This window comes from Bufo gargarizans, chromosome 7 (assembly GCF_014858855.1).
Source record: "Bufo gargarizans isolate SCDJY-AF-19 chromosome 7, ASM1485885v1, whole genome shotgun sequence".
NCBI lineage: Eukaryota > Metazoa > Chordata > Amphibia > Anura > Bufonidae > Bufo > Bufo gargarizans.
This window is the reverse complement of record NC_058086.1, coordinates 2,473,778-2,492,445: the sequence shown is the minus strand read 5'-3', so window position 1 is coordinate 2,492,445 and position 18,668 is coordinate 2,473,778. Positions and strand designations below refer to the sequence as shown.

The 18,668-nt window shown below is 48.6% G+C and overlaps 1 protein-coding gene across 2 annotated transcripts in view; it reads left to right on the top strand.

Annotated features, from left to right (window-relative positions):
- The window catches only part of XRCC6 (X-ray repair cross complementing 6), a 94,398-nt gene that overhangs the window by 16,821 nt on the left and 58,909 nt on the right, over positions 1 to 18,668 (top strand). For both annotated transcript variants that reach the window (XM_044300682.1, XM_044300683.1), the window contains exons 5-6: positions 1,554 to 1,808; positions 3,044 to 3,227. In XM_044300682.1, the coding sequence (XP_044156617.1) occupies positions 1,554 to 1,808; positions 3,044 to 3,227 (439 nt within the window). The remainder of the gene's footprint in view (positions 1 to 1,553; positions 1,809 to 3,043; positions 3,228 to 18,668) is intronic.

The window sequence follows — 18,668 nt, the reverse complement described above, 5'->3', positions numbered from 1 at the left end:
CCTTATCTTCTTGGAGCGCCAACCAGCTTCTTATCCAGTTTAAATCTTCACTGCCAACAGCCATATGTTCTGTAAAAAGCTGTGGCAGTTACAGGGAGAAGGGGCATATCCCGTGAGCTGCCATGCTAAAGATAATCCAGTAGAGCAATAAGAGCAGTGAATGGGGAGATCTCTGGATCCACGTGAGGTACAGGGCTGGTTCTAGCTTTGTTAGAAAGGTATTGTCATGTACTATATGATGTCTGATTTTCATTTTTGACATAAATTATGGCATAACCCTTTTAATATCTGATTGGTGGGGATCCTAAACCTGGTACCCCCACAAAACAGCTGTTTGAAGAGGCCGCTGCATTCACGGTCTCTTCCCACGTCAGTGATGTCACATGGCTTAGCCGTAGCTCAGTGCCACTTAAATGACTGTGCCTGAGCTGCAGTACCGAACTCAGTCACTATCCAATGGACAGCACTGTGCTTGGGGACATTTGTGTATATGGGGAGCAGACACCATGATTCAAATGCTTGTAAACTTTTGGGTCGTGGCGTCAATAAATGGCCTAATTGGGCACAGAGGGATGATGAGGAAATGCTCATCTTTGTGTTCCTTTTCAGAAAATAAAATAAAATTTGCATACTTGCAGCTAGAATGTGCCTCCAATGTCTGATAGGTGCAGGTCCCACCTCTGTGGGCTCTGTTCTGAGTATAGGTGTGGGTCCCAAAGTCCTGGAGAGTGCACTGCACATGTGTGGCAACCTGCAATTTATTCCTATGAGAGTGTGCACAGGTATTTCAGTTAGCCCCATAGAAGTGAATGGAGCTGTGGCCGCGCTTGCGCAATGTGCATCCAATTCATATCAATGGGACTTCCGGAAATAGCAGAGCATGTTGCTCGGCTAGTTTCGGCACTCCGATATCTGACATTGGGGGCATATCCGATATGCCCCCAATGTCAGAGATGGGAGTAAGCCTGTGAGGCAGCATGTTACAGGGCTGAAAAAGCTCAGCAGATTGATATATTATCTTGTGGAAATAAATTCTGTAAAACTTGTCAGTTTATTTTTTTGCTGAGTTAATTTGTACACAGAGGCTGTCTAATCAGTAACTGACAACTATCTCATCATACATACATACACAGAGAATGCTATCAATCACTGATGATATCCAAACAGGCTGTCCTGAGCTCAGAAAGAGCAGAGATTTACATGTATAAAAAACATGTTTTATTGAATCATTTATCACAAAACTGAATATCAATCTGTTAAGCCCCTTCTGCTGTATGACATGCTGCCTGCAGATTGTGCTGCATTTTGTGGCGACGTTCTCTTTTAACGTCATAATATCCGAGTAATATATTGTTTTGTTGTGGCTTAGCGACTACAGCGGAAATGTAGCATTTTGGGATGGTCATCTGAATGTATGGCCTCCCAGTAACATACAGATGAGTTGGGTCAACTGTGCCTCATAATTGGGAACCGCTGTCTTGATGTCCGTGTGTTAATATGAGATGTGTCTTTGCTTGTAAGATTACAAACCTTGTCTGCCATTGTGTGTATAGGTGCCAAGCGGGTTTTGGACTTGGATAAATACAGAGAAGAGAGAGGACGGTTGTACTTCTCTGAAACTATTGGGCATTCATTGGCCTTCTCTCTGGGCGATGCCCTCTGGCACTGTGGAAATCTCTTCAGCAACGTTAAGATGAAGCTGAGTCACAAGCGTATAATGTTGTTCACTAATGAAGATAACCCACATTCCAATGAGTCTGCCAAAACCACACAGGCAGTAACCAAGGCAAAGGACTTACGTGAAGTGGGTAAGGAAGAGCTAGAACTCTTATTTTTGCATGGTTTAAAGGGAACCTGTCACCGGGATTTGATGTATAGAGCTGAGGACATGGGTTGCTAGATGGCCGCTAGCACATCCGCAATACCCAGTCCCCATAGCTCTGTGCGCTTTTATTGTGTCAAAAAAACTATTTGATACATATGCAAATTAACCTGAGATGAGTCCTGTCCCTGACTCATCTCACATACAGGACTCATCTCAGGGTAATTTGCATATGTTTTTAAATCGTTTTTTTTTACACAATAAAAGCACACAGAGCTATGGGGACTGGGTATTGTGGATGTGCTAGCGGCCATCTAGCAACCCATGTCCTCAGCTCTATACATCAAATCCTGGTGACAGGTTCCCTTTAATAACTTTGGATAAGTGTTTCTTTTCTGCCAACAGCCTGTATATGAGGAGCAAAATAGCCGCTTTAAGATGCCATTATTTGACTGATAACATTTAGTTCTAGATACAGGTAGTTGTTTCCAGAACATCAGATCAGTTAGTTTATTCAAGATTGATTCTCAGATCAAACCCCTATAATGACCCCCCCCCCCCCCAAATGCCAGGGCACCTCATATGGATTATACTTGGCCCACTCTCCGACACCCGTGTCATACTCGATCCCCGCACGGCCACCTCCGCATCACCCGCGATGCTAGAGAGGCTTGTTCCCGTTGCGGCTTGCTATTGGCTGCTCCCCTCATCGCTGGACGGCCGTACGGGGATTAAGAGCGACTCGGGGAGTGTGGTAAGTATAATCTATATGAGGTCATTTATGGTTAACCCCTTTAAGGCTTTTTCATATTAAATAATATAGCTTCATACAAGAAATGTGTGTTTTCTTCCAAGTACACAGGATGGCGTTTTGTTCTGAAAGCATCAGATCCCGGGCTTTGTACACAACACATATTTCCTTATACCAGGCATCCTTAAACTGCGGCCCTCCAGTGGTTGCAAAACTACAACTCCCAGCATGCCCAAACAGCCTACAGGTAGCCTACAGCAGGGCATTGTGGGAGTTGTAGTTTTATAACTGGAGGGCCGCAGTTTGAGGATGCCTGCCTTAGACATTGAATGTAAGCTGCAGTCACTTTATTTGTGACTTAATAGATCAGAGAGAAAAAGCAGCCAAATGCACAGGTTTATGTGGTTGAAATCCATGGAGGTGGCCAGCTTGTTAAGTCAGCTTAACATATGTTTTGGGTGTATTTTCAGGGATTTTCTTGGATCTCATGCATCTTGAAAAAGAAGATGGTTTTGACATCTCTCTATTCTATCGTGATATTGTGAATACTGATGATGATGAAGACCTTGGTGTGCAATCTAAAGCTTCCAGAAAGCTAGATGATCTCATGAGAAAAGTTCGGGCCAAGGAGAACAAAAAGAGATCTTTGTGCAGGTAGAGGACCACATCCTTCATGAGTTAACCTGGCCTTACATGTTACAGTAATTTGTTTATTGGTCTTCTTTTCAATAATTTAATCCTTGAACTTTGAAGCAGGCAGCTCCAAGCCATAAAAAGGGTCTCCAGGTTAGAGGGATTCTGTCACCAGGATTAACGATATGTAGATATTTATATGTGCCCATTAGTCTTCATGTATTGTTTACAATGATCCCTCTGTTTATGCTCTGTGTGCCTTATATTCTTATAAAAAGCGATCTTATTCATATGTAAATCACCTCTGTCAGGAGCCCAAGGGGTTGTCCCACGATCTTCTGGAGCCCAGCGCGCCCATCGATCCAGAGCCCAGCACCGCCTACTACTTAGTTTATTCACTGCACTATCCTGACGTCAGGGCCGGCTCTATCATAAGGCAGCCCAAGCGGCTGCTTGAGGGCGCAGTGAAGGGGGACGGCGCCAGAGCGGAAAACAATTAACTTGCTATCTTACACTTGCCCCGCTGAGCCTGTCTCTTTTATATATATATATATATATATATATATATATATATATATAAAAATGAGTTTCTGTCTGTCTGTCTAGACGTTCTTTATGTGTGACCAAACGACTGGACCGATCGTTACCAAATTTCGCACAGGTACATCAAGTGTCCGGGAAGGCTATACCCCCTGACTCCACCAGGAGAAGCTCAGTCTTTGCTTAGTGTCTGGTGAAGGAGGTTGACACTCTCTGATTCTACTCCTTTTTGTTATTTTTTTTCTAGATGGGGACTCAGGTCGGCATGGCGCCTTCCTGGTCCCCCGTGGAGTGCCCGCCACCGTCTTTGGGACGTTGCCTGGGCTGCCTCCATTTCCCCCCAAGAAGATAAGTGGACCCGGGCTCGACCTGTTAGCTCCGGCATCCCACCAGCTCCTGGGTCACCTGCTGCTGCCCTCCATCCAGAGCACTGCACTCCTGGAGTCAGACGTCTGAAGAGGTGAACCCTGCTGGTCCTGAACAGAGGGAGAAGACTGCAGGAGCAGATCGCACTCTGCTCCCCCCCCCCCCCCCCCCCCCCCCCCCCTATGTCTATGGCCATCTGGGTGAACTGAGGGTGTTATCTCTGTCCGGGGGTTCTATGGCATTGAGGCACTATTCTGGCTAATCTCCCTGCTGGGACTTTCGGCTCTCTCTTTTTTATTTTTTATTCATGAGGCATGACTTTTCCCTGCTGGAGCTGCTTCTATAACTTGCAGCAGCACCCACCAACCACTCGCCCCGTCAGAGACCTCGGACAGAACGAGGATTTTGGGCTGCAACTGCAGGCGTGCGTGCGTGCCTTGTTAACCCCCGCTTCGCTGTGTTTGGCACTGGGGGACATGTTTTCAGGAAGCACAAGGAGTGGAGCACGCAATTTTTTCCCCCGCGCTTCTATCGGCCGGGGGCGGAGCCTGACGCTTTGCTCCGGCATCATCCTCCGTCTGCTACAAAGGTTCCCACGCTCCTGACTGCTCCCCTGCTGAACAGCAACACAGAGTAATGGCATCTTAACCCTATTCAATCTGCTTCTCTCTGGACAGCTGTCTAGTTGTGTATGTGTGTGTGTATAAATGCCTTGCTTCTGATGTGAACGATCTCTAGTTCGATTCCCAGAAGACACTGTTTCTTTTTTCTAACTACAACTGTAGATTTCTTGCATAGTTGTTATCATGCCTAAGCCTAGTTACCTTCTCAGGCTCCAATGGGTTCTGTTAGACCACTGGTTTTTGTGCCTCCTGCCCTGGCCCTGGACAGGATCTCCTTCCTGCCCAACCCAGCTCCTAAGGCAAGCTGGTAGCTCAGTGATAAGGCTGTTGCCCCAGTCCAGACTTTCTGAGTTCAAACCACTTTAAGCCTTTTCTTTTAAAAAAAAAAAGGGGGGGAAAAATGTTTATTTCTGTCCCGGCGGTACCCGCTTGGGCATCTGCCAGGTCCTGCGCGGCCGCTAATTTGTCCTGAGTCGCCAAGGCAGCCATGTCCTTTTTGGACCGTATGGCAGTTGCCAATCCAGTGGCCCCATAAGAGGCAGCGTGAGTGGTAGCATCCATCCTTGGATAACTCAGTTTTCCCCCCTCGTCTAGAGATGTGTTCAGACGACTCCCCCCCCACGTTTGGCGGACTTAGTAGCGGCTGTCCGTGACAATTGTAATCTCCAAGGGGATTCTCCTCTACGCGGGCGTTCCCCCCTTTTTTGTTTTCCGTCCAAGAAGCCATAGGTTGCCGCGTTTTTTCCTATCCATGAGGGATTTCCGCGGTCATACCCAGAACCTGGGACAGGATCATCCTTTTACGACTGAGCAGTGGGGAGGGCTGGTCTTCTCCCCTAGGGTGGATCCCCCAGTGTCCAGGATCACTGCCTTCCCTGTCCTTACTGGCTCCTCTCTGCAGGACGTTCTGGACAGGCGCCTAGATTCTCTCTCAAGAGCCATTTATTTCTGGCGGGCACGTTAGGCCAGTGTTCTCCCCAGGTGTGGTTGCAGCGCCACCACCTGAACCTGGCGGAACATGATGCGTCTACTGACACACCAGATTTGGTTCTCCAGGTGTCTGTCTTCCAAATTCCTTTGCGAGGCTTCCATGGACATTGATTCCCTAGTTACCCGCATTGTAGCCCTCTCGTCATTCTGCACAGAGAGGTCGGGTTGATAGTGTGGGACGCTGACGCTTCTCAAAGTGTCCCCTTACTAGCCTCCCCTTTGAGTGTTCCAGGTTTTTTAGGGCTCAGCTGGACGAGTTTTCTGGGGGCAAGAACTCTAACATTCCACACCTACGTCCTAACGTCCCTTTCGAACCGGGTCCTCCGGTTCCAGTACAAGTCCTTTCGCTGCCCCCCCCCCTTCAAGCCCCAGCCGTTATGGTTTCCAAGGGCGCAGTCAGCCTCCCTGCTACTTCCACAGGTTTGGAGGGCTCATGTTCAGGACGCCTGGGCTCTAAGAATTGTAACGTCGGGTTACAAGGTAGAGTTTACATCCAGCGTTCCGGGGGATCCGTTCCGTGCCTCGGATATCTGGATGGCAGTTTCTTCCCTTCTGGACCAGGGGGGTTATTACCCCGGTTTCTCCAGAGGAACAGGGCACGGGTTTCTTTTTAGACCTGTTAATCGTTCCAAGGAAGGAGGGGTCGGTGCGTCCGACCCTTGATCCAGAGCTGCTTAAAATTTTTTCCTCCGGATAAGGAGGTTTAGATTCGTATCCTTCCGCTCCGTTATTGTTTCTCTTCTCCAGGGTAATTCCTCGGGTCCGTAGACTTCCAGGACGCCTGTCCGCATGGCCCGATCGCAGAATCTCACAACGATTTCGGCGCTTGCTATGGGTGACCGACTCTATGTATTTTTGTCGCCCTCCCTTTCCAGTTAGCGTCTGCCCCTAGGGTCTTTACCATGATCCTAGCGCCTTTTATGGCTCTTCTTCGCACCAAGGACATTTCTTGGCGGCCTTACCTGGATCAGCGTCCGGATCACTGTTCAAATGAAACAGCTCGGATGGTTGATCGACTTCCACGATCCTTCTCCCGTCCCTGAAGCTCCTTCTGGGGATATTTTTGGATGCCTTGACCGAGAGATTTTTTTTTCTTTCAGACTACTAGGTCTTCTGGATCCAAACGGCGGTGTCGCACCTTCTGCGCTCCCCGTGTCTCTCCTTTCAGGAGTACCTGCAGGTCCTGGGTTTTGTGGTGTCCTCTTTCGAGGCTGTACCATATGCCCAGTTTTTTCTCACACTCTGTCGCTGCGACAGGAGATCTTTCCCTCTGGGACGAGACCTCTCGTGGTCTGTACGCTTACATCTGCAGGTGACGCGTTCTGTTTTATATTTTCTACAGGTTCAGGAAGCTTTTTTTGTGGTGTGGGCTCCCTATGAACCTGACGGCGGGAAGATCGTTACTCCCGTTCTTTTCCTGGAACACTGATGCCTGCCTCTGGCTGGGGCGGCGTTCTCCGGTCCCACTCGATCCTGGGGGTTTGGTCGGCAACGGAATAGTTTCCCTATCAACATCCTTGATCTGAGAGTGACTTACTTCAGCCATCAAGGTGGGACCGCAGCCGGACAGTGATGCGGGAAGTAAAAAAAAAAAAAAAAAAAAAAAAAACATTTATATATATATAAAATAATTATTCTGCTGTGGGCGGAGTCACACGTTCTGGTTAGCTGTATTCCTTCCGGGAATAGGCATCTGGGCTGCGGACTTTCTAAGTCGAAACAATGTGGATCTGATGTCGTCATAGGTTCAACAACAAGCTCCCAGGTCTCCGGCTCGCGCCCGAGGTCCGAAGGCATATGGGGTGGATGCGCTGGTGTCTCCATGGCTTCTTCCCGACAGGGAGGTTCTACTGTCTCGGGGTCCTCTCTTCCTCCGGAATCTACGGTCTCTTTGTTTAACGGCGTGGCTGTTGAAACCGCCATCCTGAAGATGAGGGGATTCTCGGATTCGGTGGTTAGAATCATGATCAGGGGAAGCCGGCTTCCTCACAGATTACTATCGTACCTAGTAGGCCTTCATGACTTTTTGTGAGAACTCTGGGTTCCCTCCCCTTCGCTTCTCCATCCCGATGGTGCTGTCTTTTCTTCAGTCTGAACTTGAGATGGGACTGTCGCTGAGTTCCCTGAATGGTCAGGTTTCGGCGCTGCCTTCCTTTTTCAAGGGTCCCTTGCTCTTATGGGTCCTGTGAAGGTTTTTCTTCAGAGGGTGGCACATTTGGTTCCCGTATGTTCCCCTTTTGCCTCCATGAGATCTCAATTTGGTCCTGCGCGCTCTGCAGACTGCCCCCTTCGAACCCCTGAGAGAGGTCTCCCTGACCTTTCTCACCTGGAGAGTGGTTTTCCTTGTAGCCGCATCTCCCATCAGATGGGTGTCGGAGCTCGCCGCTCTTTCCCGCCAGGAGCCCCTTTCTGTTTTTTTCTCCAGGATACGGTTGTGTTCTGTCCGGTTCCCTCCTTTTTACCCAAGGTGGTCTTTCCTTTCCACCTTTAGCAAGGATCTTGTCCTGCCCTCCTTTTACCCTTCTCTGTCAAACTCCAAGGAACGCGCTCTACACTCCCTGGCTGTCGTCCGGGCCTTGGAAGTGTATCTAACGGCTACCGCTTACGTTCGCAGTTCTGATTCCTCCTTGTGGTTCCCGAGGCACCTCGTAGGGGTCTGGCGGCCTCCAAGGTCACTGTGGCACGATGGATCCGCTCGGCTGTTATCGCGCTCGTGGTAGGGTTCCCCGGCTCGAATTGCCGCTCACGCCACTAGGGTGGTGTAGGCTTCCTGGGCAAGGCGCAATCGTGCCTCTGCGGCCACCTGGTCGTTCTTACGGTCCTTTACGAAGTTTTATCAGCTGCATCCCTGGCTTCGGCTGATGCTGTCTTTTGCCGCAGGGTTTTACAGGCTGTGGTTCCTGTTTGACCGTTGGACGTTCCTCCTGGCGGTGCTGATGTTTTTCCCACCCCATGGACTGCTTTAGGACGTCCCATGGTCTGTGTCTCCCAATGGAAAAAAGTACGAGAAAAGGAGATTTTTGAGAAACTCACCTGTAAATTCTTTTTCTCGACTTTTCCATTGGGGGACACAGCTCCCACCCATTCTGCCTGTTGCAGGAGGGGTTTTTCAGTTTATTTGTGGTTGGGCCTTTTAGGCTTGGTCCGATGGCTTCCGTTATTTTTTCTTGTCTCCTTCTCCTACTGCTTTGCAACGCCTGAGCTTCTCCTGGTGGAGTCAGGGGGTATAGCCCGAGGAGGAGGAGCTCTTTTGTATTTACATAATGTCCCTCCTACTAATACCTCTAAGCTATACCCATGGTCTGTGTCCCCCAATGGAAAAGTCGAGAAAAAGATTTTACAGGTGAGTTTCACAAAAATCTCCTTTTTACTCCAGGTTTCCATAACAACCCAGCCATTTTTCTTTACTGCTTAAAGGAGCGGACACTGTGGAGGTCGCTGTTATTAACACCTTAAGGACTTATGACGTACCGGTACGGCATGGTTCCCGAGTCCTTAAGGACCCATGATGTACCGGTACGTCATGTGCATTTCCGATCACCGGCGCCTGCTCAAATCATTGAGCAGGCACCTTGGCTAAATGCGCAGGAGGGTCCCGTGTGGCGGTGTCCGATGGCATGGAAGGCAGCGCGATGCCTTACGGAAGGCATTGCGCTGCCTTACGGTGACAAGCCTGTGAGATCCAGCCCCCTGGATCTCACAGGCCGGAAGCGGTATGAGTAATACACATAGTATTACTCATACAGCCAATGCATTCCAATATAGAAGTATTGAAAAATGCATTGTAAAGGATTAGACCCCCAAAAGTTCAATTACCAAAGTGGGACAAAAAAATAAAGTGAAAAAATAAAGTCTTCCCCCCAAAAAATTAAAAGTTTCAAGTAAAAATAAACAAAAACATCATTTTCCCCAAATAAAGTTAAAAAAAATTGGTAAAAAATAGGGGGGGGGGGGGAGTATACATATTAGGTATCGCTGCATCTGTATCGACTGGCTCTATAAACATATCACAGGACCTAACCCCTCAGATGAACACCGTAAAAAATAAAAACTGTGGTAAATAAACAATTTTTTGTCACCTTACATCACAAAAAGTACAGCAGCAAGCGATCAAAAAGGCGTTTGCCCACCAAAATAGTACCAATCTAACCGTCACCTCATCCCACAAAAAATGAGCCCCTACCTGAGACAATCGCCAAAAAAAAAAAAAAATATATGGTTTAGAATATGGAGACACTAAAACATAATTTTTTTTGTTTGGTTTTAAAAAAGCTGTTATTGTGTAAAACTTACATAAATAAAAACAATGTATACATATTTGGTATCGCCGCGTTCGTATCGACCGGCTCTATAAAAATATCACATGACCTAACCCCTCAGCTGAACACCGTAAAAAATAAACTGTGCTAAATAAACAATTTTTTGTCACCTTACATCAAAAAAAGTGTAATAGCAAGCGATCAAAAAGTCATATGCATCTTTCACAGAATCTTTAGGTCAGGTTCATATGTTTTAATATCTCTCGATGTTTTCTTCCCATCCACCCCCCTACTTCCTTATGTCTCTTGTTTCCCCCCCATGTCATTGTTGTTCTAAAGGGTGATAATTCCCAGCGAGTTGTCCGTTTAGCCGCAAGAATATTCTGAAAGTGCTATGTGGTTCCATAGGCCACAATGCTTTATGGAAAGTGTTAACATGGATGCAATGTTACAAAATGAGTCTATATCTGTAATCATTTTTTGATGATTATATACATTCTTTGTATTTGTTGTATTGATAACAATTTACTCATTGTTACTTTATACGCTGGACACTAACGGTTCTAATTTAATACTCTATGTATCAAATTTCACTAGCCATTTTTGATTTTGGTTTCTCCTAATAAAAAGAGAGTAAACACAAAAAGTCATATGCACCCCAAAATAGTGCCAATCAAACCGTCAGCTCATCCTGCAAAAAATTTGACCCTACCTAAGATAATCGCCCAAAAACTGAAAAAGCTATGGCTCTCAGAATATGGAGACACTAAAACATGATTTTCTTTCTTTCAAAAATGATATTATTGTGTAAAACTTACATAAATAAAAAAAGTATACATATTAGGTATCGCCGCATCCGTGACAACCTGGTCTATAGAAATATCACATGATCTAACCTGTCAGATGAATGTTGTAAATAACAAAAAAAATAAAAACGGGGCCAAAACAGCTATTTCTTGTTATCTTGCCTCACAAAAAGTGTAATATATGTACCCTAAACTAGTACCAACAATACTCCCACCCTATCTCGTACTTTCTAAAATGGGGCCACATTTTTGGAGTTTCTACTCTAGGGGTGCATCAGGGGGGCTTAAAATGGGACATGGTGTAAAAAAAAACTGTCCAGCAAAATCTTTCTTCCAAAAACCGTATGGCATTCCTTTTTATCTGCGCCCTGCCGTGTGCCCGTAACAGGAAAAAAAATTATTAAAATGGAAAATCTGCCCAAAAAAAAGGTGAATTTTTGAAATTGTATCTCTATTTTCCATTAATTCTTTTGGAACACCAAAAGGGTTAACAAAGTTTGTAAAATCAGTTTTGAATACCTTAAGGGGTGTAGTTTATAGAATGGGGTCATTTTTGTGTGGTTTCCATTATGTAAGCCTCGCAAAGTAACTTCAGACCTGAACTGGTCCCTAAAAATTTCAGAAAAATGTCAAGATTTGCTTCTAAACTTCTAACCCTTGTAACATCCCCAAAAAATAAAATATCATTCCCAAAATGATTCAAACATGACGTAGACATATGGCGAATGTAAAGGTACAATGAAGGTCCCTGTTAAATGGGCGGTCACTGTGAAAGTCACTGTTAAAGGGGCGGTCACTGTGAAGGTCACTGTGAAAGGGGTGGTCACTGTTAATGGGGCGGTCAATGTGAAAGTCACTGATAAAGGAGAGGTCACTGTTAAAGGGGTGGTCACTGTGAAAGTCACTGTTAGGGCTCTTTCACACCTGCATTCTTGTCTTCCGGCATAGAGTTCCGTCGTCGGGGCTCTATGCCGGAAGAATCCTGATCAGGATTATCCCCATGCATTCTGAATGGAGTGAAATCCGTTCAGGATGCATCAGGATGTCTTCAGTTCCGGAACGGAACGTTTTTTGGCCGGAGAAAATACCGCAGCATGCTGCGCTTTTTGCTCCGGCCAAAAACCCTGAAGACTTGCCGCAAGGCCGGATCCGGACTGAATGCCCATTGAAAGGCTTTGATCCGGATCTGGCCTTAAGCTAAACGTCGTTTCAGCGCATTACCGGATCCGACGTTTAGCTTTTTTAGAGTGGTTACCATGGCTGCTGGGACGCTAAAGTCCTGGCAGCCATGGTAAAGTGTAGCGGGGAGCAGCATACTTACCGTCCGTGCAGCTCCCGGGGCGCTCCAGAGTGACGTCAGGGCGCCCCACGCACATGGATGACGTGATCGCATGGCACGTCATCCATGCACATGGGGCGCTCTGACGTCACTCTGGAGCGCCCCGGGAGCCGCGCGGACTGTAAGTATACCGCTCCCCCGCTCCTACTATGGCAACCAGGACTTTAATAGCGTCCTGGGTGCCATAGTAACACTGAAAGCATTTTGAAGACGGATCCGTCTTCAAATGCTTTCAGTACACTTGCGTTTTTCCGGCATGTAATTCCGGCAAGTGGAGTACACGCCGGATCCGGACAACGCAAGTGTGAAAGAGGCCTTAAATGGATGGTCACTGTTAATGGGGCGGTCAATGTGAAAGTCAATGATAAAGGAGAGGTCACTGTTAAAGGGGCGGGAACTGTGGAGGTCAATATTAAAGGGGTGGGAACTGTGGAGGTCAATATTAAAGGGGCGGCCACTGTGGAGGTCAATGTTAAAGGGGCAGCCACTGTGGAGGTCATTGTTAGAGGCAGGTACTGTAGAGGTCACTGTTATCGGGGAAACTGTCGATATCTTTCTGCTAGTGTGTGTGTGTGTGTGTGTATATATGTATATATATATATGTGTGTGTATATATATATATATATATATATATATACAGGTCCTTCTAAAAAAAATTGCATATTGTGATAAAGTTCATTATTTTCTGTAATGTACTGATTAGACTTTCATATATTTTAGATTCATTACACACCAACTGAAGTAGTTCAAGCCTTTTATTGTTTTAATATTGATGATTTTGGCATACAGCTCATGAAAACCCAAAATTCCTATCTAAAAAAATTAGCATATCATGAAAAGGTTCTCTAAACGAGCTATTAACCTAATCATCTGAATCAACTAATTAACTCTAAACACCTGCAAAAGATTCCTGAGGCTTTTAAAAACTCCCAGCCTGGTTCATTACTCAAAACCGCAATCATGGGTAAGACTGCCGACCTGACTGCTGTTCAGAAGGCCATCATTGACACCCTCAAGCAAGAGGGTAAGACACAGAAAGAAATTTCTGAACGAATAGGCTGTTCCCAGAGTGCTGTATCAAGGCACCTCAGTGGGAAGTCTGTGGGAAGGAAAAAGTGTGGCAGAAAACGCTGCACAACGAGAAGAGGTGACCGGACCCTGAGGAAGATTGTGGAGAAGGACCGATTCCTGACCTTGGGGGACCTGCGGAAGCAGTGGACTGAGTCTGGAGTAGAAACATCCAGAGCCACCGTGTACAGGCGTGTGCAGGAAATGGGCTACAGGTGCCGCATTCCCCAGGTCAAGCCACTTTTGAACCAGAAACAGCGGCAGAAGCGCCTGACCTGGGCTACAGAGAAGCAGCACTGGACTGTTGCTCAGTGGTCCAAAGTACTTTTTTCGGATGAAAGCAAATTTTGCATGTCATTCGGAAATCAAGGTGCCAGAGTCTGGAGGAAGACCGGGGAGAGGGAAATGCCAGTCCAGTGTCAAGTACCCACAGTCAGTGATGGTCTGGGGTGCCATGTCAGCTGCTGGTGTTGGTCCACTGTGTTTTATCAAGGGCAGGGTCAATGCAGCTAGCTATCAGGAGATTTTGGAGCACTTCATGCTGCCATCTGCTGAAAAGCTTTATGGAGATGAAGATTTCATTTTCTCGCCCAGTTTCCTTGGGGGACACAGAAGACCTTGGGTATAGCTCATCTCCATAGGAGGCGTGACACTAAGTGAAGACTGTTAAGCCCCTCCTCCACAGCTATACCCTCAGCCTGGAGAGAGAGACTGCCAGTTTTTGCTTTGGTTTTTTTCCGACCCTTGTGCCGTGTACTGGTCTGCGCCTGATCACATTGGGTTTTCTCCCGCTTGCCAGGCGATTCCTGCGAGCGCGCTAGTGTTCGCTCCCGACTGTGCTTCGTCCAGGTTCGGTTGTCGGACTTAGGGTTCTTGCCTGGGTTTTGTGGTAAGCGGGGCATTCCCCCACTCTGCTTTTCTCTCCCTTGGTTCTGTCTTTCTCTAGTCCGGCCTGACCCTGGGACTGGGACTCTGTTACTTGAAGTGTCAAGTGTCGGCGCTGTCCTTCCCCTTCCAGCGTTTTCTGGCCCTCCTGGGCCTGTCATGACCTTCTTCCACAGAGTGGCTCTTTGGTTCCTCTGTACCGTTTCCTGGTACCGACCTGGGAACTACACACTGAGCTCTTGGCGCTCCACTCTTTCCCTTGGTGCCGTTGTAGAAGTTCTCCCTACTCCTTCTGTCCTGTACGGTTGTGTTTTCTGTTGCCATCATGTCTGACGGTTGCCTGATCGGTGGCCCTTCGTTCTCTGTGCCTTCTGTCCTTTTCCAGGACAGGGCTGTTTCTCCATCCCGTCCCTTCCTTCTGAGGGTGGTATCTGCCTTCTTATCTACGAGGCTTTGGTCATCCCCTTCCCGTCTCCGGGAACGGGCGCTTCACCGCTTGGAGATTGTTTGGGTTTGCAGTTGTTACTGGGAGATCTCCGACTCTTGTCGGCGTTCGGTCTGTTGTGTTTCCAGGATGTCCGCGCAAAGGGTTGACGGCCTCCAGGGTGGTTTTCCTTCGCTCTCTGAATGTCTCTTGCTGTGGTTACCGCACCAAGGGCAGGGTTCTGCTTTTGGTGTCACCGTTCATTTAACCAGAGCGGTCGGTGCCTCCTGGGCCGGAGGCATAAGGCTTCGGCCATGCATTTGTGCAAGGCGGTCACTGGTCTTCCTTGCACACCTTACCGAGTTCTACAGGGTGCGCACTGGGGCTTCGGCGTATGCTGCCTTGGGCCGCCTGGTCTGCAGGCGCCAGGTTCTTGATGCCTTCGGGTGCTTTGCCTTGGTGCTGTGGTCCCTCCCCTCTTGGACTGCTATTGAACGTCCCAAGGTCTTCTGTGTCCCCCAAGGAAATTGGGCGAGAAAACGAGATTTTTGTATAACTTACCAGTAAAATCTCTTTCTCGCTCTTTCCTTGGGGGACACAGCACCCACCCATTCTTTGTTTTTCTCTACACGGTTTCCGAGTTTGTTTTACCCGTTGGGTAGTTGGCTTGTTGGTTCCACTTTTGGACTTTGCCTTTTCTCACTACTTGGACACGCAACTGGCAGTCTCTCTCTCCAGGCTGAGGGTATAGCTGTGGAGGAGGGGCTTAACAGTTCTCACTTAGTGTCACGCCTCCTATGGAGATGAGCTATACCCAAGGTCTTCTGTGTCCCCCAAGGAAAGAGCGAGAAAGAGATTTTACTGGTAAGTTATACAAAAATCTTGTTTTTCAGCACGACCTGGCACCTGCTCACCGTGCCAAAACCACTGGTAAATGGTTTACTGACCATGGTATTACTGTGCTCAATTGGCCTACCAACTCTCCTGACCTGAACCCCATAGAGAATCTGTGGGATATTGGGAAGAGAAAGTTGAGATACGCAAGACCCAACACTCTGGATGAGCTTAAGGCCGCTATCGAAGCATCCTGGGCCTCCATAACACCTCAGCAGTGCCACAGGCTGATTGCCTCCATGCCACGCCGCATTGAAGCAGTCATTTCTGCAAAAGGATTCCCGACCAAGTATTGAGTGCATAACTGAACATAATTATTTGAAGGTTGACTTTTTTTGTATTAAAAACACTTTTCTTTTATTGGTCGGATGAAATATGCTTATTTTTTGAGATAGGAAATTTGGGTTTCTCGCCCAGTTTCCTTGGGGGACACAGAAGACCTTGGGTATAGCTCATCTCCATAGGAGGCGTGACACTAAGTGAAAACTGTTAAGCCCCTCCTCCACAGCTATACCCTCAGCCTGGAGAGAGAGACTGCCAGTTTTTGCTTAGTGTCCAAGGAGGCAAGACACTCCCTGCTACTGCAGGGCTGTTTTCTCCTTTGTTGTTTTAAAATTTTTGATTTTTACTTTTTCTTTTCTTTTTGTTCCAGAATACGGGACAACAGAGACGCACTAGACCTCTCTGTTTCTCCCGGGGTTGAGCTGCGCCAGTGCCGGTCATCCGCACTGCTGCCTCCCCCACAGAAGGCAAGGTGGACCAGGGCAGCCCAGCTCCCCTGCATCCCGCCAGCGCAAGGGTCGCCCGCACGCCAAGCCCCTCTTCCAGCGTCCTGCCACTACGGTGCCAGTAGCTGAAGGGGCGACCCTGCTGGAACGGACCGAGGGTGAAGACATCTGTGGTGAGAGAGTGGCTTCTCCAGCCCTACGTCCCCTCCCTCCCCGGTCTCCTGCGTGACTGACCCCCATACTGGTAGACAAGGCAAGCTGGTAGCTCAGTGGTAATGCTGCTGCCCCATATGCCTTCTCCTCCCATAGGTGGGTTGGCCTTCTCACTGCTTACGGGGCTACTCGTCCGTATGCCCCCCTTTATCCTGAGATGTACTTTTTTCTCTTGGGATATGGTGCTTCCAGCAAGCCTTGCACTATTCTCTAAAGAGCTCATTCGGTCCAACTGTGTGGGCCTGAGGTGGTGTCCAACAAACAGCAGATGAATGCCCAATGTATTCAAGGTATATACCTTTTTTATAAGTAGACGGGCTCTACTTGTTCGCTACTGCACCTAGCTGGGTGGTACTCATTCCTTTCGTGGCCCTTCCGCCCGGGGAGTGTTCGTGGTCCCTAGATACGTACCCATTCGTCCTCCCGCGGCATTGTTCCCCTGCGCTAGTGGTCACATGCTCGAGAGTGCTGTTGTCTGCAGCGCCTCTCGAATTCTTCGTTGGCTCGTGCAGGACTGCGATTCCCTTGCCTGCTGCAATTTCCTCCTCTTCGGATGCAGTGTGGTATGAGTCCTTCCTCTTGGCGCCTCTGCGCTTCTGTCTGATCTGCTGCCAGGTTCGGGCTGCTATTCTCTGGAAGGTCACCCAACTTCTCTTGGGTGCTCGATTACCCAGGTCCGGAGGACCTCCGCCTTGGGTTCTCCCAGGTATTCGCCTTCTGCGAGGCGGTGGACCGGGCGTCTCTCAGTGTAGCGGGTTCTGCTTTTCAGCTGGCCTATGGCTTCCCTGTTGCCCACCCCTCCTCCTTTCGGTTGGAGGGTGTTATGCCGGCCTCTGTCTCCACTGCCTTATCTCGCCGGCTTTGTTTGGCTCCCGCTCGGTACGGATCACTCCGATGTGGCTTCCCGCCGGACTTCAGAGGCTGTTCTTTCACTGTCCTCCCCTCTGGGGAGAGCATGGTTGTTCATGTGGATGGTTCCGGTGTTCCTTTTGGCCTCGTGCTGTCTCCCTGGTTCACACTGGCTGTATTAGCTGTGTGCCTATTTACCGAGTCTACCGCGTGCTGTCCTCCCGCTGAGTGCAGATTGCATGGTCCTGCTGTAGACTTGCCTTCTTGATAACTTGGGGGGACTACCTTTTTCGATCCAGATTGTCCTTTGATCTCCCACACCGGGGCTGTACAACGTGGTTACATCAGCATGGACTTTTGCCTGTCTTCTCCTGGTATCTGGCGGATCCTTTGGGTTCTTTCCATCTGTCCTCTGCTCCCCCACTCGGGTGGATACGGGACAACGTTGTTCGAGGGCCAACGGGGCTAGTTTTGTCGACCCTTCTGCCCGTGTTACTGGTCTGCGCCTGATCACATTGGGTTTTCGCCCGCTTGCCAGGCGACTCCAGCGGGTTCGCTACTGTCCACTCCTGGCTGTGTTTCGTCCAGGATCTGTCGTAAGGCTTAGGGTTTTTTGTATGGGGTTCTGTGGGAAGCTGTGCATTCCCCACTCTGAATTTCTCTCCCCATGGTTCTGTCGTTTACTTGGGGTGTCAAGTGTCGGCGCTGTTCTTCCTCTTCCAGCGTTCCCGGCCCTCTGGGCCTGCCAAGACCTTCTTCCTAGGAGTGGCTCTTTGGTTCCTCTGTACTGTCCTTCGGTACCGCCCTGGGACTATATACTGAGCTCTCGGCGCTCCAATCTTGTCCTTGGGGCCGTTACAGAGGTTCTCTCTACCCCTTCTGTCCGGTACGGTTGTGTTCTGTATCAGTCGTGTCTCTGACGGGTGCCGGAATGGCCCTTTTTTTGTTACGAGCCTTCTGTCTTTTCCAGGACAGGGCTGTTCTACATCCCGTTTTTCTTCGTTCCTTCCTTCCTTCCTTCCGAAGGTGGTGTTTGCCTTTCGCTTCAACACCTCACCTATTTGGACGTTGTTTGGGCCTTGCCGTTTTTTTACTTGGAGATCTCCGACTCTTGTAGATGTTCGGCCTCTTGGGTTTCCAGGAGGTCTGTGCATAGGGTTGACGGACTCCAGGGTGGTTGTCCTCCGCTTGCTCAGATTGGCTATTGCTGAGGTTTCCGCACCTAGGGCAGGATTCTGTCTTGGTGTCACCGTTCATTTCACCAGAGCGGTCGGTGCCTCCTGGGCCGGAGGCATTGGGCTTCGGCCATGCATTTGGGCAAGGCGGCCACAGGTCTACCTTGCACGCCTTGACAAGTTCTACAGGGTGCATACTCTGACTTTGGCAGATGCTGCCTGCCCCGCCTGGGTTTGCGGGCGGCGGTTCATTGATGCCTTTCGGGTGCTTCACCTTGGTGCTGTGGTCCCTCCCCCTTTTGG